This window comes from Sminthopsis crassicaudata, chromosome 4 (assembly GCF_048593235.1).
Source record: "Sminthopsis crassicaudata isolate SCR6 chromosome 4, ASM4859323v1, whole genome shotgun sequence".
Classification (NCBI taxonomy): Eukaryota; Metazoa; Chordata; class Mammalia; order Dasyuromorphia; family Dasyuridae; genus Sminthopsis; species Sminthopsis crassicaudata.
Genome location: NC_133620.1, coordinates 160,725,611 through 160,744,214, shown reverse-complemented (window position 1 = coordinate 160,744,214; position 18,604 = coordinate 160,725,611). Strand labels below are relative to the sequence as shown.

General features: G+C 36.4%; 1 protein-coding gene across 5 annotated transcripts in view; it reads right to left on the bottom strand.

Annotated features, from left to right (window-relative positions):
* The window catches only part of MAP7 (microtubule associated protein 7), a 233,538-nt gene that overhangs the window by 23,275 nt on the left and 191,659 nt on the right, over nt 1–18,604 (bottom strand). For all 5 annotated transcript variants that reach the window (XM_074309743.1, XM_074309742.1, XM_074309745.1 and 2 more), the window contains 4 exons: nt 16,726–16,853; nt 11,084–11,199; nt 9,927–10,210; nt 603–792 (listed from right to left, as the gene is read on the bottom strand). In XM_074309743.1, the coding sequence (XP_074165844.1) occupies nt 603–792; nt 9,927–10,210; nt 11,084–11,199; nt 16,726–16,853 (718 nt within the window). The remainder of the gene's footprint in view (nt 1–602; nt 793–9,926; nt 10,211–11,083; nt 11,200–16,725; nt 16,854–18,604) is intronic.

Sequence of the window (18,604 nt, the reverse complement as noted above, 5' to 3'; positions counted from 1 at the left end):
ACTACCCCATGTTGGTGTCCAAGGTCAAGCACTTGAAAATTTACTGGCCAGAGTTAAAAAGATAGCTTGACCCTATCCCATAGGGAAAGATTAACTGGCTTATGTGGGGAGTAAATTTGTTGACTTTACTGTCTAACATCTTGGGATAACATCTGAGCAAAATACCACAGGAATGGAGCATTTGTGTTTCATATAAGTTAGAAGTTTTTTCATAGGAAGATACTTTATATTTATTATTTTAAAAAATACCAAATGGATAGAGGAATACTACTTAATAAGGCTTTTGAAGTAGCTTACTTGACTTGGAGTCAAGAGGACTGGAGTTCAAATCCTGCTTCAGATACTAGTTAAGTATAACCCTTAAACTATGTCAGCCTCAGTTTTTTCAATTGTAAAATGGGGTAAAATAACGGAACCTCCCTTCCAGAGTTTTTGTGAGAATTAAATGAGATAATATATGGAAAGTGCTATGTAAATGCCTGCTCTCTTCATTTTTAAAAACTTAGTTTATATCAGTATTATTTTAAGGATTGATCCAATTATCATTCAGATTATGATTTTTCTGGCAGACCCTTACTCAAAAAGCAACTCTGTTCTTTTACCTCTCAAGCTCTTCCTGCTCCTTCTTCTCCCGTTCTTCCTTCTCTCTCTGTTCCCGAGCTAGCCTCCTCTTCTCAGCCAGCAATCTTGTGGCCTCTTCTGGGTCAGTGGTTCCTGCAGAGGTCTTACCCAAACCAGATGAAGGTGCAGTGGCTGGCAGGGATGGCACTGATGCTGGAGCTGCTGGAGCAGCTGTTCAATAGGAAAAATAAAATTCATTGGAAACAAATCCCATGAACAGAACAGATGAAATGGTCCAGAGATTCGCATTTATAATTCAGGGTCCAAAAAACAGCAAGTAAAAATTCTAAGGCTTCAAGAACCTGCTGCAAAATTTTATTCTTGTATTTAGGCAATAAATGACAAAAAAATTTACTTGAACATACACAGCAAAGTAGACATTAATTCTTCTTACACAAGGCCTTATTTACATACAAATCAATCAATAACATACATCAAGTACCCACCATGAGTATAGAAACGTATAAAGTGGAAGATAAAATTTTCCAGTTGTCTCATTTCTTCTTTGCCTTTAATTTGAAAGCCATTAATTACTAATAGTAATACTATTATAGTGTATATAGGCTTAACTATAGTGTAATCCAATCCTTAGCATTCTTACCATGGAGATATTACAGCTGAAATCATGCCATCATGAGCCAGGAATGAGATGCACTGAGGTTATACTTTTCTTACCTCTCACACTGTTATCAGGAAGAAGTGGGCTATGGCTAAAGAACATACAATGTCTGCCTATGTTGTGTATCCCATACCTTCATCTCAATCAGTTTGATTGAGAGATGAAGAAGCAACAACTCAAATTTCAAGGTTTTTTCATTAGAGTCAAAAAAGATATAAAAAGAAATTCCTCGCTATTCATTAAACCTTCCTAGCTCCTACCCAAAAGTCCGGAGGTCATGCTCCAATACAAGATGAAAAAGAAAATTGGGGATTCAGTATGCACTTGTACTGTATACATAACAGAAGTGTTAAACCTCAGGCAGCTGGCAACTCAACCAAATGAGACCCTGATTAAAATATAATTGGGAAACATTTAAAAAAATAAAAATCCACCTAAACATATATTGCTGCATGGTTTCTAAGTATATATGTAACCCACAGGGATCCTTATTATTCAGTTTAATGAACCTGGTGATGTTTGTTTCTATATAAATTTGATACCACTGCTCTATACTATCTAGGATCAATCACATATTACAGTGAGGTCCTAGCATCATGTCATCCCTAGTAGCTGTCAATTTTAATATGGTTACTGGCATTACAGTGGACAGAACATTGGAAATGTCTCAGGGGAACTGAATTTGTTCAAACACCCAGCAGCTTTGCAACTCTGGGCAAGCCATCCTTTTTTAGCTTCAGTTTGTTTATCCATAAAAATGGAAATAATTATAGCACCTACTTTGTGTGGTGGTTGTGATGTTCAAAATAGAAATGTAAAGTGCTTTGCAAACTACAAAATACTCTAGAAATGTTAGCTATATTCTGTGTGTCTTTTCCCTACATCTATGATTATTGGTCATTTAACTTCATTCTAATATAAACTTTTCTGCTGACTGTATTCTGTATTCTTGAAAGCAGGGATTATTCTGCTTTATACCATATTATCCTGTCTTATACCTTAGTAAAAACAAGCAGCCAGCACACACACTTGCTGAGCAATGAATAAATGTTTATCGAACAAATGAGTATATACATTATCTTCTTTGGGCTTTTTAAATCTCTCATTATTCTTTTCCCTTCCTCTGGCAACATTTCCTTTTATATTACTTATCTACCTTCTTTCTGTCACATTTTCTTCATGCTTTAATCACTCTCTAGCATCTTCTGATCCTGAGAGCTGTAAATGGGAATGTTAATGCCTTCATTGGGCTTTCCAGGCCTACCAGGAGAGTACCCTAAGTGGAAACAAAACACAGGCAGACAATCTTGGCTCTGAGATTTTCTTTGGTCCTTTCCCAACTCTCTCTAATATCCCTAGAGGGGGCAAGGAGGCAGACAGAACATCATGACATTTTGCATATTTACTTTTACATGACTATGCCTACCCCTGGGCAAGTAAACTCTGAACACTAAGTCAAGGACTGCTCTGAAACAATGTACATAAGACATTTTCTTACTGACCACTATTTACCCTAGCTTTCTTTGTGCTGGAGCACATGAATTTCAATGTAATTTAAAAAGGCAAATTCCCATATTTCATCAATGATGTTGATTTTTTAAAAATATGTGTATTATATACATATGTATATGTATATATATGTAATATATATACACACACACACATACATATATAGATCTACTTACCTATCTATCTATCTCTATAAAATTTTGCAGTTCTTTCCTCCAAGGTTCCATTCTAATGCTTCATCATAGGGTGTTGATGAACCTGTGTCCTAATCTATCCTGGAAAAACAGAAGTTTGGGCCTGGCATGTAGTAGGCACTTCAAAAATGCTTATTTGCTAACTGATAAGAGGTAATACTCATTTTTCTGAGTAAGTTCAGAGAGGTTCCTCACTAGTTGCCTGTGACTACATGAACATGCGCCTCAGCTTGGCAATTCGCAAATACTATTCATGTCGTCACAGAGGGGTTGCAATCTGTCTCAATGGGAAGAGTACCCAAACTGATTATTAAATCATCCATGCCTGAAATATTGCATTAACTTATAGGTAAAGATATATCACATGCAGAGAAGCTGAGTGAATTTACTAAAGGGCACAGGGAGAATGGCCAAGAAGTATCTCAGGAATCCTGGTGTTTAAAGTTTTAAATTTTCCTCCTTTGTCCATCATCATTAGACTCAGATTTGAAAATAGACAACAGAAGTAAAAAAACATCTTAAAATCCTTCAAGCAAGGACTCCTATTCTCTTTTTTCCTAAAAGCTCCTCAATTGCATCCCATAGGTGATCTTTCAGATTATCAACTTTTAGGTTGTATTATTTCAACCCAAAAATTGCAACATTGATTTTTTATTAACATGGGATTTTAGATAAATTATGTTTCTGATTATACTTTGGTGTATGTTGTCATGGTTTGAAGTAAATTCTAGTATGAGTTAATTAATGCGTACTTTCAAACTAGGTGCACTATCAATCAGTTTTAAAAATATAAAAGCTGCAAATTCTGTATAAAATTTTGGATGTTTTAGAAAATTGGATTTCTCTTTTAACCAAGCATTTAAGCAGAAAAAGCTAAATTAGTCTCCAGATCAGATTTTTTTTTTTTTTTTAGTGTGGCTTTTGAGCAATGAAAGCACTAAGCTGAAATAGGATTTGAGCAGAATAAACCCATGTGTATAGTGCACCTATATATACTATCAAAGAGAGTACTGGGTTTGAGAAACACGGTATCTCATTGTCGAATATTCAGTGAATTTATGGATGCATTACAATCTAGAAGACGACTGGATGTTGTTGTTCAGTTGGGCTTTTTCAGTCATGAACGATTCTTCATGATCCCATTTAGTTTTTTTTTGGCGTGATTTGCCATTTTCCTTCTTCAGATTTATTTGACAGATGAGAAACTAAGGCAAACAACGTTAAGTCACTTAGCCAGAATAAGTATCTGAGGCCAGACTTGAAGTCACAAAGAAGAGTCTTCCTCTCCAGGATGGCATTCTGCCTCACTACCTATTTGCCCTGGGTCCATAAGAGTCTAACACTTTACAATCCTATTCTGTATCCATCACAGTTTTATTTTTATTTATTCAATATTCCCCAATTTTATCCAGCTCAGTACCTGGATATAGGGTTCATTTGTCCTATGTTCATTTAACTATCTTTTACTCAATTATAAACTTTTCCATTGTCTTGTGCATTGCACATATTCAGCACTTGATATTTTGAAATAGCTAACATTTTCATAGCAAGTTAAAGGTTTGCAAAGAGCTTCATGTATACTTCCATTCTGTCCTAATAGCAATTTTTTGAGATCCCCATTTTGCAAGTGGGGAAACTGAGGCTGAGAGAGGGTAAACAATTTGCCTTTTTAGATTTCAAACCTATCTTCCTCACTCTAATACAAGCAACTCAATTGCTTCTAAATGTTTTAGTGAATAAACGTATATGCAAATAAAGATAATCTCAACCCCTCCAGAAAGTTAATAACTTCTCAGTGCTCTAGGCAATATTGGTAGAGGAAATTTCCTCACGTGGGAGTTCTTCATAGGCCCAGGTCCTTATCTCTAATGTCACTTAATAGCTATCTTGTCAAAATAATTTTAAAGTTATAAATGGAATAGGAGATTGAATCAGAGAGTCAAGGGTTCTATTTCTATTTCTGCCACAAATAAGCATCAATCCCCCAGAATCTCCATCTGTGTAAAAAAAAAAAAAAATTTTTTTTGTTTGCAGTTGCCATTTTTACAGGCTTTGTAAGCTTATGCATAGTCTTTACTATGAGTAGTCAGACTCACAGTACCACTGGTTCTGCTTTTGGCTCAGTAATGGTGGAGAAGGGTTCACCTATCCCCTGCCAACTGATAAACAAAAGCCCCTGAGAGTGAAATAGCAGGGAGCTTCTTGTGTGACTTAAGTAGAATCACCACCACCTTGACCACCATCTTTCCCTGGACACTGATAGAAACAGTCCAGAACTCCAAGCCTAAAAGCCTTGAGAATAGCAGTGTCCCCCCCCAAGCCCTAGAGCTGCTTCTAGCCCAGCTCCCACAGCTACAAAGAAGGGGAGAAATCATTGTGGAGAGGGGAACCTACCTCCCTTATCACCACCAGCAACTGCTGACCAACTGTCACCAACAGGCAGATAAGCACAGAAGCCTTAGGAAGAGCGGCACCCTCCCCCACCTTGGTCCTGCTTCCAGGTCTAGCCCTCACAGCCATTATCTGCTGTGGAGAAGGGCCCAGCCATCCCCAACAATTTCCAACCAACTGCCACTCATGAGCAGGCAAGCCACTTGCCTACCTGATGTCGCAAAGCGCCCTGAGAGAGACAAGAAGAAGTATGTGCTGGGCAGGTCAGTGTATCAATACTACTTTGATCACACTTCCCCTCTGCCCAAAATGGAGATAGCTCAGCATCCTGAACCTGAGAGCCTTTGGAATGACACCTGGTAACTGCTCCTACAAGTGCCCAAATTGACATTTCTATTGAAGACCCAAACAAGAAAGTTCTTAATACCAAAATCTTTGGCACTATCAAATAGCCCAACATCAGAAACTGATGTGATTTAATTAGGGACATGAAAGTAACTTTAAAAGAGGCATTATCCTATTGTCACTGTACCCTAAGGACCATGGGACTTTTCTATTTAACTTACAAATGAAGCTTTTCATATGTGTTGTCTTCCCCAAAGGGAAGGACCAATGGATTGAGAGGTCCTTATGCTTTCTATTTATATCTCCAGTGCTTAATAAAATATTTTGCATTTCATACTTAATAAATGCAGCATTCAAGTTTATGAAATCTTAATATAACCCTTCTATTTTTTTCCCTATCTTACTATATATTTAATTGACAAATAAGCAAACTCTTAACAAAACAGCTACTCAGGTGATTGCTTTCATTACTTTTTAACTTTCTATTTACTTCAAAAATACAAAATAAGACATGAGGATTTTAAATTGACCTTATTTTAAAATATAAAAATTTAAATGTCATATAAAAATTTCTTATGATTTTTTTTTAATATTAAAAATTTATTTTCTGAAAAACATGTAATCTAAGTCCTGGTTACCAGAAGTAAACACAAATTAGACTTTAATTTTGAACCTATAAATACATTCCACAAGATGAAATTGAATTCCAAAACTTAAATAAGTGTCATTGATTTGCTTGCTAATAAAGGACAACAAACACAAAATAGTAGATAATCCAAAATCTCTTACACTGATAGCTCTGGCATGCTGTCAATATAGGCAAAGACTAGATGTGAAGATTCAAACAAATAAACATCAATAATAATGTCACATAGAATCTTACAATTTTCAAAGCACTGTCTTATCTCATGATCCACACAGTAATCTTCTGAGGTTGACAGAAAAGATATAGGATCCCCTTTGAACTCTCTTACAGAGATATGAATCTATCATTCCTCTTTCATAGATAAGACTGGGTGTGGAGAGGTTAAATAATTCACCTAAGGCCACATACCTAGTTAATGGCAGAATTGGGCCCCAGCCTACCTTTCTAGCCATAATATACACTAGCCCCCTCTAAGCACTTTATGTGCAGTTCAAAAGAGCCTTCTTGCTCTTCCTTACATAGAATCCTCCATCTCCCACCTTAATACATTTGTAAGAGCTGTCTTTCAATCATCCTATACTTGAAATTCCTGGATTCCTTCAAAACTGAGCTAAACATAAGACCTTTCAAGTCCCCTTAGTAGCTGATACCCTTGTCTCTCCTCCCTCCACTCAGGCCATCTTGTATCTGTTTTGTATAAGTCTAAAAATGTGTGCATTGCCTTTATTATTGGAATGTAAACTCCTTGAGGGCAGAAACTATTTTATTTTGCCTCGGTATCATTGTCATCGAGTAGAATGCCTGACATATAGTAAATATATAATACATATTTGCTAATTGATTAAAACCTCATTCAGTACTCTTTCAGAAACTTGGATACTTGTTATCTTGTATGGGACTCTGGGCAAATCAACCAAGCCTGAGTTAAAATGGGGATAATAAAAGTACCTAGGGCTACTATGAACATCAAAAGAGAGAATATTTGTAAAACTCTTAGTGTAGTGATTGGCACACAGTAAGTGCTATATAAATAGTTATTCCCTTTCCCTTTCCTTCCCCCTTTCATTTTATAACTTTTTGAAAAAAAAAAAATACACATACTGATATCTTCTTAGCATATCTGTGTCTAAAGTAGTATTAGAGAATTCAGTGTTGGAGGAAAGATCATCTATTCCAAAAACTGCCTTTATAACATTCCCATCCAATTATCTAGTATTTGTTTGATGTCCTTTAGTGATGGGAAACCTACTACTAGTTTCTGAGGCAGTCAATTCCATTCCTCTTTTGGACAGCTGTTTGGAAAATTTTCCTTAGAAGGGGCTATAATCAATTCTTTAGGTATTTTTGCCCATTTCTTCTAGTTTTGCCTTCTTGGCTTCCAGGAAATCACATACATAACAATCTGAACCCCTCTTCTACATAAGTCCCATTCAAATATTTGATAACAAGTATATATTTCTTCCTCCCATTAAATCTCTTCTCCAGGATAAAAATCCACAGTTCCTCATCGTATCTAGGCCTTTTATCATGGACTGGACTTCTTGTGTGTGAACATTCTCCTTAATATCTCTGGGCTCCCTGTCCAATACCTGGATTGTCCATTCTTCATTTCTGATGCCATAACTAGCTCACGTCCTTTTATAGTCATGTATGTAAGTGAGGGAAGAGATGGTATGGAACATCCACTTTTAGAAATATAATAGGGAATCAGAATAGCAAGAGTCTACAGAATCAGATAAAAATAGAATAACCAGTCTAACTTTTTTTTTTCCCCCTGAGGCTGGGGTTAAGTGACTTGCCCAGGGTCACACAGCTAGGAAGTGTTAAGTGTCTGAGACCAGATTTGAATTCGGGTCCTCCTGAATTCAGGGCTGGTGCTCTATCCACTGCACCACCTAGCTGCCCCCACCACTCTAACTTTTGATAATTTTTGTACACACTGGATGAGAAGTCTCATCCCATTATCTTAAGTCTCTGAATAAATGTCTATAACAATTTCTAAAGCACAGTTTGAAGCAAGGACTAGAGGCTAGTTCCATATTGAATCAAAATAACATTATATGTATGGCCAATGAGGTGTGTAAGCTTGTCTATCGCTTCATCTTATATCACTTAGTCACTAAAAGTAGGATTGAGTAGGGAGTGCCTCAAGCATTATTATTATATTTACTGTCATTGCTACTAATATTAAAAGATAAAGTGATTTTCCTAGACTCATCTACAAGTATATATGATAGAGCAGGGGTTCCAACTTGGGTTTAACATCAAATCCAATGATTATGACTTAAACCCCCCCCCCCCACACACACACACACACCTTCACTGGAAACTGTTCTCCCTTCAATGTGCTAAATCTAGAATCTGCTTCTCTGATCACCATATCTTAACCCCCTTCCCATGTGTCCCAACTCTTTTCTGACTCCATCATGATTTTCAGTCCCTCCATCTCCCCATTTTCCAAAGGTACCCCACCTTTTAGTTCAACTTTCTTTGCTTTACACTCATCATCTTGAGGAGGTCAATCCACCTTTGAATCAGCAAGTTGCTTTGAGAAAAAACTAAGGATTTTTTTTTTTGACAGCAAGCTCAATATGAGCATCAGAGTGATATAGCTAGAGCAATTGTGTTGTATTAAGGACATCGCTTCCAGGAATATATCGGTGATGGTCCTCCTGTACTTTGCCTCTGTTATGCTTCATCTGCAACAATCTGTTTTGTTCTCCCATGGTTTAAGAAGAACAGTGACCAGAAGGAAATAGCCATGATAGTAATGGGCTTTGAGCCCATGTCATATGAGGATGGCAGAAAGAACTAGGTGTGTCTAACCTGGAAAAAAGAAGACTCAAAGGAAACAATAGAGGTATATATTTTGTAGGGCTAGCTTATGAAGAGATTAGATTTATTCTATTTAGTCCCATGGGGTGGAACCAGGAACAATGGCTAGAACTTCAAAGAAAACAATTTAATCTTGATATTGGGGGGAAGGGAACATCCTAATAAGTTCAGTTTTCAGAAGCAGAATGAGAATGAGCTATCTCTACAGTTAAGAGTTCCCTTCATCCTCCTTGGAAATAGGCTGAATGATGGCTTATGAGTATTGCAGAATTTGTTTTGTAGAAGGTTGGACCAGGTGGTCCATTCACTTTTCATGTTCTATGATCCTGCAATTCTCTTGTCCACTTTGCTGATTCTGCCCTGCTAATCCCCAAACATGGATCATTGAGCCAACCCTTTTTTCTGCTCCTATCCTAATGTCATTGAACAATGCCAGAAAATGTCAAATTGCTTACTAAAACACAGTCTACTCTTTTAAGTTTTCACAATCGCATAACAGTCTTTTTATTCTTCTCTGACATACTGGTTGGGTGATGCTGGACAAGTCACTTAACTTGTCAGTGAGCTAGGAAATTCTCTAAAATTAACTTACAGAGAAAGGTCCCCATTTGAAAAAGAAATCCAAGAAGTATGGGTAAGGATTGCAGGTTAGGTTGGGAAATGGTGTCCCTCAAAGCACCAGGTCTAACAAGAAAACAACGAACATTTGCTAAATGTCTATTATGTATAAAACACCGTGCTGGGTCCTGGGAGAATTAAGACTTACCTGAAGCAGCCTCTGGCTTGACAGATGAGTCTTCCTCATTTGTAGGTTCTTCAGCATTCACTGAAGGAATCTGGTCTTCTAGTGATGATGCTTCAACTACTTTCTCAGGTTCTTTCTCAGAGTCTTTTTTCTCCAACTCAAGTCTGACTTCTTTCTTGATAGGCCGGATGTTGCCAGGGGATGGGGGCCGTGCCTGAGCAGAAGTAGCTTTGGATGGGCCAAGTGACAAGGAGGATGTTGGTCTGGGTGTGCCAGGCAAATGAGACAAGGACTTGGATGGGTGCCTGGAAAATAAATAAGGAAATGTGGCATAAAAGGAGACATGTCAGAATTACTCTTTGTACCAGCAACTTGATTTTCCTCTTTCCAAAAGAAAAAGTACTGCTATCTTGAAATAATCTTAATATGCTGATTTCCCTCAACTTATGTTACATTTATTTTAAATATTTTTTAAACCTAATTACATGTGTATATATTCTTTCCCCTAATAGAATGGACTCCTTAAAGGTAAGAGGCAGTTATTTTTGCCTATCTCTGTATTGCTTAATACAGTGGCAGGCAAATAAGTATTTCCTAAAGGATCCCCAAGAAAAAGTAAATAATATTCATTTATTTATTTAATTATTTCTCCTAAGTGGCTGAAAAGGGAAATTTGTTTACCTTAAAAAAATGAGGTGATTTCCCACCACCATCCCTAGTTTTCTTTTTTTTTTTTATAAAAGTTTTTTAATTTTCAAAATATATGCATAGATAATTTTCAACATTCACCCTTGCAAAACTTTGTGTTCCAATTTTTTTTCCCTTTTCCTCCTTTCCCCCTTCTCTAGACAGCAAATAATCCAATATATGTTAAACATGTGCAATTCTTCTGTATACATTTCCACAATTAATCATGTTGCACAAGAAAAATCAGATCAAAGGAAAAAAAATGAGAAAAAAACCAAAATGCATGCAAACTATAACAACAATAAAAAGAAAATACAACGTTGTGATCCACACTCAATCTCCACTGGACCTAGTTTCTTTCAATGAAAAAAATGAATACAACAAAATGAGAACAACAAAGCCTCTAGAGAGGAGCTCAATTGAGGAACTTGGACAGCTTCCCATACCTGTGATGATTCTCAGGTAAAGTAAGCCTCTGGCACTTCACTTACCAAACTGAGGAGGGAGCTGGTGATCTAGTTTTGGGGTTTGATGGAGACAGGGTTCTTCGGATGCCAGACATGAGATGGAAGGGCATGTTTTCTCTCTCCTTTTCTCTTTTATGACCCTAAGTTGAACAAAACACAAGAATTAGATCCTCTACAAGCAGAGACAACGAATTGACGCAGTCAGCATTTGGTGGTGGTTGTTGGTGATGGGATCAAATAATGCCTATTCTAATGTTTTGGGCAGGCTATCACAGGTGTCACAATTTAAGCCAAACAAAAGGGCCTCCCAAGGTCCTGCTGGCTTGAAAACAGGGATTTGACCTTAATCAGCAAGATGAGGGACCAATAAAGATTATGCTGACTCCATGGTTCATAGTTTGCCCCTCAGATCTAGCTTTTGGTCTTTTCATGTGTCAAAAGAGGCATTAATCTGTGTTCCCATTGCTGTCAACAAAATACAAAGAAAGACTTACTCTTATGCACCCAAAGAAGTACCTTTTGTTTTTTTAAAAATACTGATATTGTCAGAAGGCATTTCTTCATGAAAGAAATTGGACCTTGAGAGGCTGCTATGTAGCACAATAGATAGAGCACCAACCCTGAAGTCAGGATGACCTGATGGTCTCAGATACTTAACACTTCCTAGCTGTATAACCCTGGGCAAAGCACTTAATCCCAATTAATCAAAAAAAAAAAAAAAAAAAAAAAAAAAAAAAAAAAAAAAAGAAATTGGACCTTGTAAGTCTTGGTGTTTTTCTAATCCTCAGTGGAAGTTCAGCTCCTAAATCATGAATTTAAGCTATTTAAATCTTTACCAGAAAAATTTAAATTTAAAGCTATTTAAATCTTTACCAGAATTTACCAGTCTGAAATCTGAGAAAGGTTTTCAACACTAGCATTTCTGTAGTTTTTAAGCAGGTAGTTAGAAGGTTGATATATATATATATATATATATATATATATATTTTTTTTTTTTTTTTTTTTTTTTTTTTTTCCTTCAGAGAAGGATTGGGCAGAGGCAAAATTCGGAGGAATACTTTGATATGCAGGGATGATGCTAGGCCACAGGAATTAAATAAAGTCACCCCATATTCAAAACACTTCTAATGAAAATATGGCTCTTTAACATCTGGGTTAGAGAAAAGACAATAAAAACAAGTATTCTAAAGGTAACTATTAGAAGCTGAAGTAACTTACCTTATGCTTGAAATCTGAGTGGTCTACCTAATTCCTCCATTGTCTCACCATCCAATGCCTCCTCAATCCCTTATCACCTAGCATTTTTTCTAGTACTCTAAAGAAATAATCACTAACAAGAGATGAAGGTCCAATTAACCAATAATGTTAAGTTTCTTCTTAGATAAATTGAAGATTTTCCAATATGGTAAACATAAGGAATTATTTACTTCTAGTTCTCTACTGGTTATTATATATGTACAAAAATATATATATATTGTATTAATGCTATCATAGCTCTTCTTATGGTTCTAGGGAATCACTGTTTGTTTCAAGGTCTCTTTCCTAACCTTCCCTCTGGAGCCTCTTAAGTAGCATCCCATTTTTTAACCCTTTCATTACATCTGTGGTCAGAGCTATGTCTGGGAGAGCTAAAACAAATCAGATTGGTATGTAATCAGCAAAGATCTTTCTCCCAGTCCCGCGTAGCATTTTTACATAGATAAGATCAGATTAAAAGAAATCTGAAGGGGAAAAGAAGTTTTCAAGGTGGAGAGGGTAAAGTAGTGGGAAGTTGTGTAGTTCAATAGAAAGAGCCTTGGATTTGGAGCCAAAAGATTTCGGTGACTTTGGGCAAGTCAATTCTTCTAAGAGAGACTAAATAACCTCAAAAATTCCCTTCTTCCCTAAGTCTCTGAGTCTGAAAGACGTCTGAATGGGAAGGGGGAAAGCAAGTTTTAACATTTCATAAATTCTGGATTTTAACAAGGCGCGGCAGAAGGAATCTCTTTAATTATTCATTTTCTATTTAGCCTCTTTTTAGGTTGAAGGAGGGGATAGGAAGTCATTGGAATTTACTGAATCAGGGCCAAACATGTGCTTTACTAATCTCACTTTGGCAGCTATGCAGAGGATGAATGAAAGGGGGAAGAGACTGGAAGCAGAGAGACCAATTGGGAGGTTACCACAATAATCTAGGTGAGAAGTGATAAAAGCATGATCATAGTAGTAACATTTCTGTGTGAGTGGAAAGGAGGAGACCACTACCAGACATGATGTGGAAGGAGAATCAGAAAGCCTTGGCAATTGATTGGAAAAGGAGGGTATGGATGGGGTCAGTAGTTGAGAATTCATTGTAAGGTGAAAATAGCTCATCTAAGCCTTTCCTGAAAGTAGGTTCTAGTAGGAAAAAAAAGAGAGAGAGCTGCCAATTGAACCGTGGTTTTTTAGTGCTGAGAGACAAAAAGGCCAACAAAGAAAAAAGTCATTTCAGTTTTAATCAGGGCCATTCTCAGTATGATTTCCTTTAAATGTTACATTTAGCTAATAGTAAAAATTGATTTGTGACCGCATTAACCTAGATTTTCTTCCATGTATTTATAGCAGAAATAAATAATTTTTTTCTTTTCTTTCATTTTCTTTTTTTTTTTTTTTTTTTTTTTTAATTTTAAGGTAAATGTGTTTTTTTTTAATGTCTTTTTTTTTTTTTTTTTTTTTTGCCGAGTCAATTGGGGTTAAGTGACTTGCCCAGGGTCACACAGCTAGGAAGTGTTAAGTGTCTGAGGCTGCATTTGAACTCAGTTCTTCCTGACTTCAGGGCCGACACTATCTAGCTGCTCCCTTTAATGTCTTTTAAGGTAAATGTCTTTTAAAAAAAAAGATTCAAATACTTTTTTTTTTAAAGATCTTGAATGCTTAAGAATAGGGTTCTTAATATGGTACTTATGAACTTGTTTAAGTATCCTAATTAGTTTTGTCAATAATCCTATGTACTTGTTTTATTCATTGAACATTATTCTAAAAAGGAATCCATAGATTTCACTAGACTCCCAAATGTGTGTCTGCCCCACCCCCCACCCTCCAAAAAATTTGCCCTAGGGGCAGAATTTCCTCCAGTCATTCAAGGTGTGGAAGATGAATCTATGACTCTAAATCCAAAGCTAAACTCTCCCAATTGTTCAAAGTCAATATATGAAATTCTCACATCAAAAAATTTCTTCATCTTTGGCAAGTGTCTCAATCAAGAATTAAAGATAGATTCTAGAACAATTGGCTTGAGAGGTACTGTATCTTTTAGCACCAATATCAGACTTGCCCAATCACACACGTGTTATCCTCAAAGGTCTATGAAAAATCCTTTAAAGAGTCTTTCATCTTAAATCTGAGTCACTCTATAGAGTTAAAATTTTAAAATAATGTGTTCTAGGCTTTCATTAAACAGGCCATGCTATGATCATGGCTGGATAATTAGTGGAGTCTTTCAGTTGGATGATGAATCAGTTAAAGCCAGAGGGAAAATAGAAAAAAATGGCATTTCTTCCCGTACATGTAAAATACCCATGCATTTCAAAATAAAGGAAAAACAACCTAATCTCTAAACTATCTTATTATATGCAAGGTATGTAATGAAAAAGAACAAGACTGTGGCATCATCTCCATTAAGAATGGACATGTTGTTTTCCTTAATGATCAAATCATATAATAGACATATAAAAATCAAAGTTTAAAAGACTAATGGTCAAAGATTAGATCTGGAAGGCCCTTGGAGAACATCTAGTTCAACCCCCTCATTTCACAGATATGCAACAAATGCTGTTCAGAAAACTAATGTGATTTGTCCAAGCTCAAATAAAAATATCTGAGGTGGGAAATGAACCAAGTGTCTTAATCATTGGGGATTCCACAATAAATTAACTTTCAACTAAATGCATCTTTAAAACACCAAAAGAGTACTAGTTTTGTAAATGCATTCAAAATCAGCCATCCAGATTTTACTGATGAGATAGAGCCAAGGTGGGAAATTATCTTTACGTTCCTCTTTGGAGATGCTGTTCATTACCACAGGCAGACAAAACACAGTCATCCTAGTGTTTGACATGACAATACCAGCTCAAGTCCATATGACACATCCTGGGCTTTACGGATGACTTTTCTTAATGTAATCCCATGAGTGTGTTAGAGACTATCACACAGCAACAATGGCTAATAATTCTCATTTCCTTGCTTAAGAAGTTCCAGTGACTCCCAATCTAAGATAAAATATACATTTCTCTCTGGTATTTCAAGTTCTTCATAATCTAACTGCAGCCTACCTTTCCAGATTTATTACTCATCACTCCCCTTCACATGCTCTATAGTCCACCCACATTGTTCTATTTGCATTACTGGCACATAAGATTCCACATTTCTTTCTGTGCCTTAGCATAAATGAGTTGACTCCAATGCCTACATCATACTCCTTTCTGTCCCCTACCTCTTTAGATTTCCCCAGCTCCCATCAATTATTTATTGTTGTTTTTCAGCTGTGTCCTACTCTTTGTGACCTCACTTGGAACTTTCATGGCAAAGATACTGGAGGGGTTTGCCATTTTCTTCTCCAACTCATTTTTACAGATGAGGAACCTGAAGCAAGCAGGGAAATGGACAAACCATACATGTAAACATATATATGTACACATGTATATACACGCACATATAAGTATGTGATGTTTATATTCACTTCTATGTGTACATGTGATACTCCTCAAAAACACAAGTGAAATAAAATTATCTTTGCACATGTACCTACATATATATGCAGGTATGTTTATTTGCTTCAAAATGTACATGTGATTTCCCTTAAAAAGTGAGGTAAATGGGGCAGCTGGGTGGCAAAGTAGATAGAGCACCGGCCCTGAAGTCAGGAGGACCTGAGTTCAAATGTGACCTCAGACATTTAACACTAACTAGCTGTGTGACCCTGGGCAGGTCACTAACCCCAAAAGCCTCAGGAAAAAAAAAGAGAGGTAAATTATTTACACATATATGTATACAAACATACTGTGTACACACACATGGAATTATGTGTTAGTTGTATTTGTATTTATTTCTATGTGTACATGTGAATTTTCCCTTAAAAGAATGTAAGGTCCTTTTAATCAAAAGTTGTTTTGTTTGGTATCCCCAATATTTTGCATAGTTCCTGGCACATACTAGGTAAATAACAAATACTTATTAATTGATGGATTCTCAGTCATTCAGCAGCTATCTATCTACTGGATTGTATTTGGAGTAGTCCAAATAAGACAACTTTGGGTGCTCTCAATGCACTGTGCAAACTAATTTCCTAGCATGTACATGTACCTCCCCTGCTTGCCAAAGATGAGCCCATTTTGCAGCAGGAGAGGATATTCTTTATTGAGATTTCCTTACTAAGCAATTGACAGTACAGTATATGTGTTGTAGGGTAGGGGCTGCTGATCACTAAGTAGGAGAGGAAAGCAGGAAGAGATTCATGTAGAGGCTCAAATTTTAGCTATATTTTGACTTTTGAGCTGGGGATTCTAAGATTTGGGCATGAGAAGGGCACAAAATCCAGGTATTGGGGCCAGGGTACAGCTGTTCTCCCCAAAGGTCATTTGGATCTCTCTGTAGTTCTAACAGTCTTTTGGGGCTGCACCCCTATTAACCCATTCCCAATGATTACTCACCATTGTATTGTGCAGAGTTCTCCTTCGCCCAGTACCTTCGGGTGGTGTTACAAAGAGTTTGGGCCGGTCAACTGGATTTCTACAATGTGCAGCTTTGTAGGACATAATGTTGATGGGGCTGCAAGATGCTGAACGAGGACAAATGGGGATAACTAGGATGCAGTTGATTGTTTTACACAGGGTAGTATCAGAGTTGAAGAAGGAAAGCCAGAAGCGAAGTGCAGGAAAAGGAGCAAAGCCGAAAGAAGAAAAGGAAGGAGAAGATATTATTATCTCTAGATCACCCAGAACCATCACTCAATTCTTCCCATGGCCCCATGAACTCATGATGCCTTCAAAAGGAATAAATGGGCATTCAAATGAAATGGATGGATATCTTGTGAGTGATTCAGCCATATTTAGACAACAGATCAAAAATCCAGATGTAGCCAATAATGAAAGGCAGCAGGCAATGGTCTTAGCTAATAAATGATGGTTCTGGTTAAAATCTACCTTCGAGGACACAAGAGTGGTTTGTTTCAGACAAATATAGGATTTAAGGATGGCTTAAAGGTTATGTAGACAGAAGTCAGATTTCTTGTAACTAGCATTATGATGGGAAAAAAAGACAGATACATAGACCGAAATACAGATACACAGACACACACACACACAGAGACATACAGACATACACAGAAACAGAGTTAGCAAGCCAGCCAGCAAGCCACAGTACAACTATGCCAGGAGGAAAGTTCAGCAGCCTAAGGAGTAAGAATAATTACATTTCTTTCTATTAAAGGAGTTAAGGATAGATTATCATTTACATTTTTTTTTTAAAGATAAAGGTTTTAGCTATAAGCCCACAAATTAGATGAGTGATGCTTTTATTTTTTGTGTTTAAAATAGACATCAATGTGTATGTAAGCACACATTTTGGGGGTAATAATAAACACTTGCATAGACCTTACAATATGCTAGACACTGTGTTAAATGCTTTGTTTACAATTGTCTCATTTGATCCTCACAAGGACTCTAGAGAGGTAGGTGCTATTATTATCCCCATTTTGCAGATGAGGAAACTGGGGCAGACAGTGAATTAAGTGATTTTCCCAGCATCAAAGCGCTAATAAGCCTCTCAGGCTGGATTTGAATTTAGGTCTTACTGATGGCAGATGCAGTGTTCTAATTGTGGATCTATAATCATCATTGCCAAAAAAAAAAAAAAAAAAAAAAAAAAAAAAATCAAAGATCATCTTAAACATGTAAACATATTTAAAATATTTAATCACTATTACATATATTTATTTTAGCTTTTCTAAAAGCACACGTTTCTAATAAAAAATAAAATATTTTTGAGCTACCTTTTAAAAAACACATTTATCACTTTCTGTCCCCCATAAAATGAGCATTACCATGAATTACATGTTTTTATAGCCTTAAGGATGCTAAAATAATGTACTACACAAGTATCATTATGTAATTGCATGTAGATGATCAAATTTATTTTCAATTATCTCAGCTGGCAAGGGTAGTCTTAGTTTTCAGGCTTAAGTTTTCCATTTTTACTATTTAAATAAATACTAGGTATATCTCTTGATCTATTTAAAATGTGACCAAGTATAAATTTCTATAACATTTGGGGGATTATTCATGAATGCAAAAGATTATACTTAAATTTAGAGGGTTGTAATAGGGATATCATAAACAAGGACATCTACAATCACAGAGATTTTTAAATTTTCAGACAGCATACTCTCTCATCCAGTGGCATGTAGGTTTGATATACAAAAGGAAATTAGTTCATAATTGTATGCTTTCCCTAGTTAAATTATGGGATATGCCATCAGATTTTCTTTCAGCTAATGGCAGATTCTGTAAGAACCTCAACAGAAGTAACTAT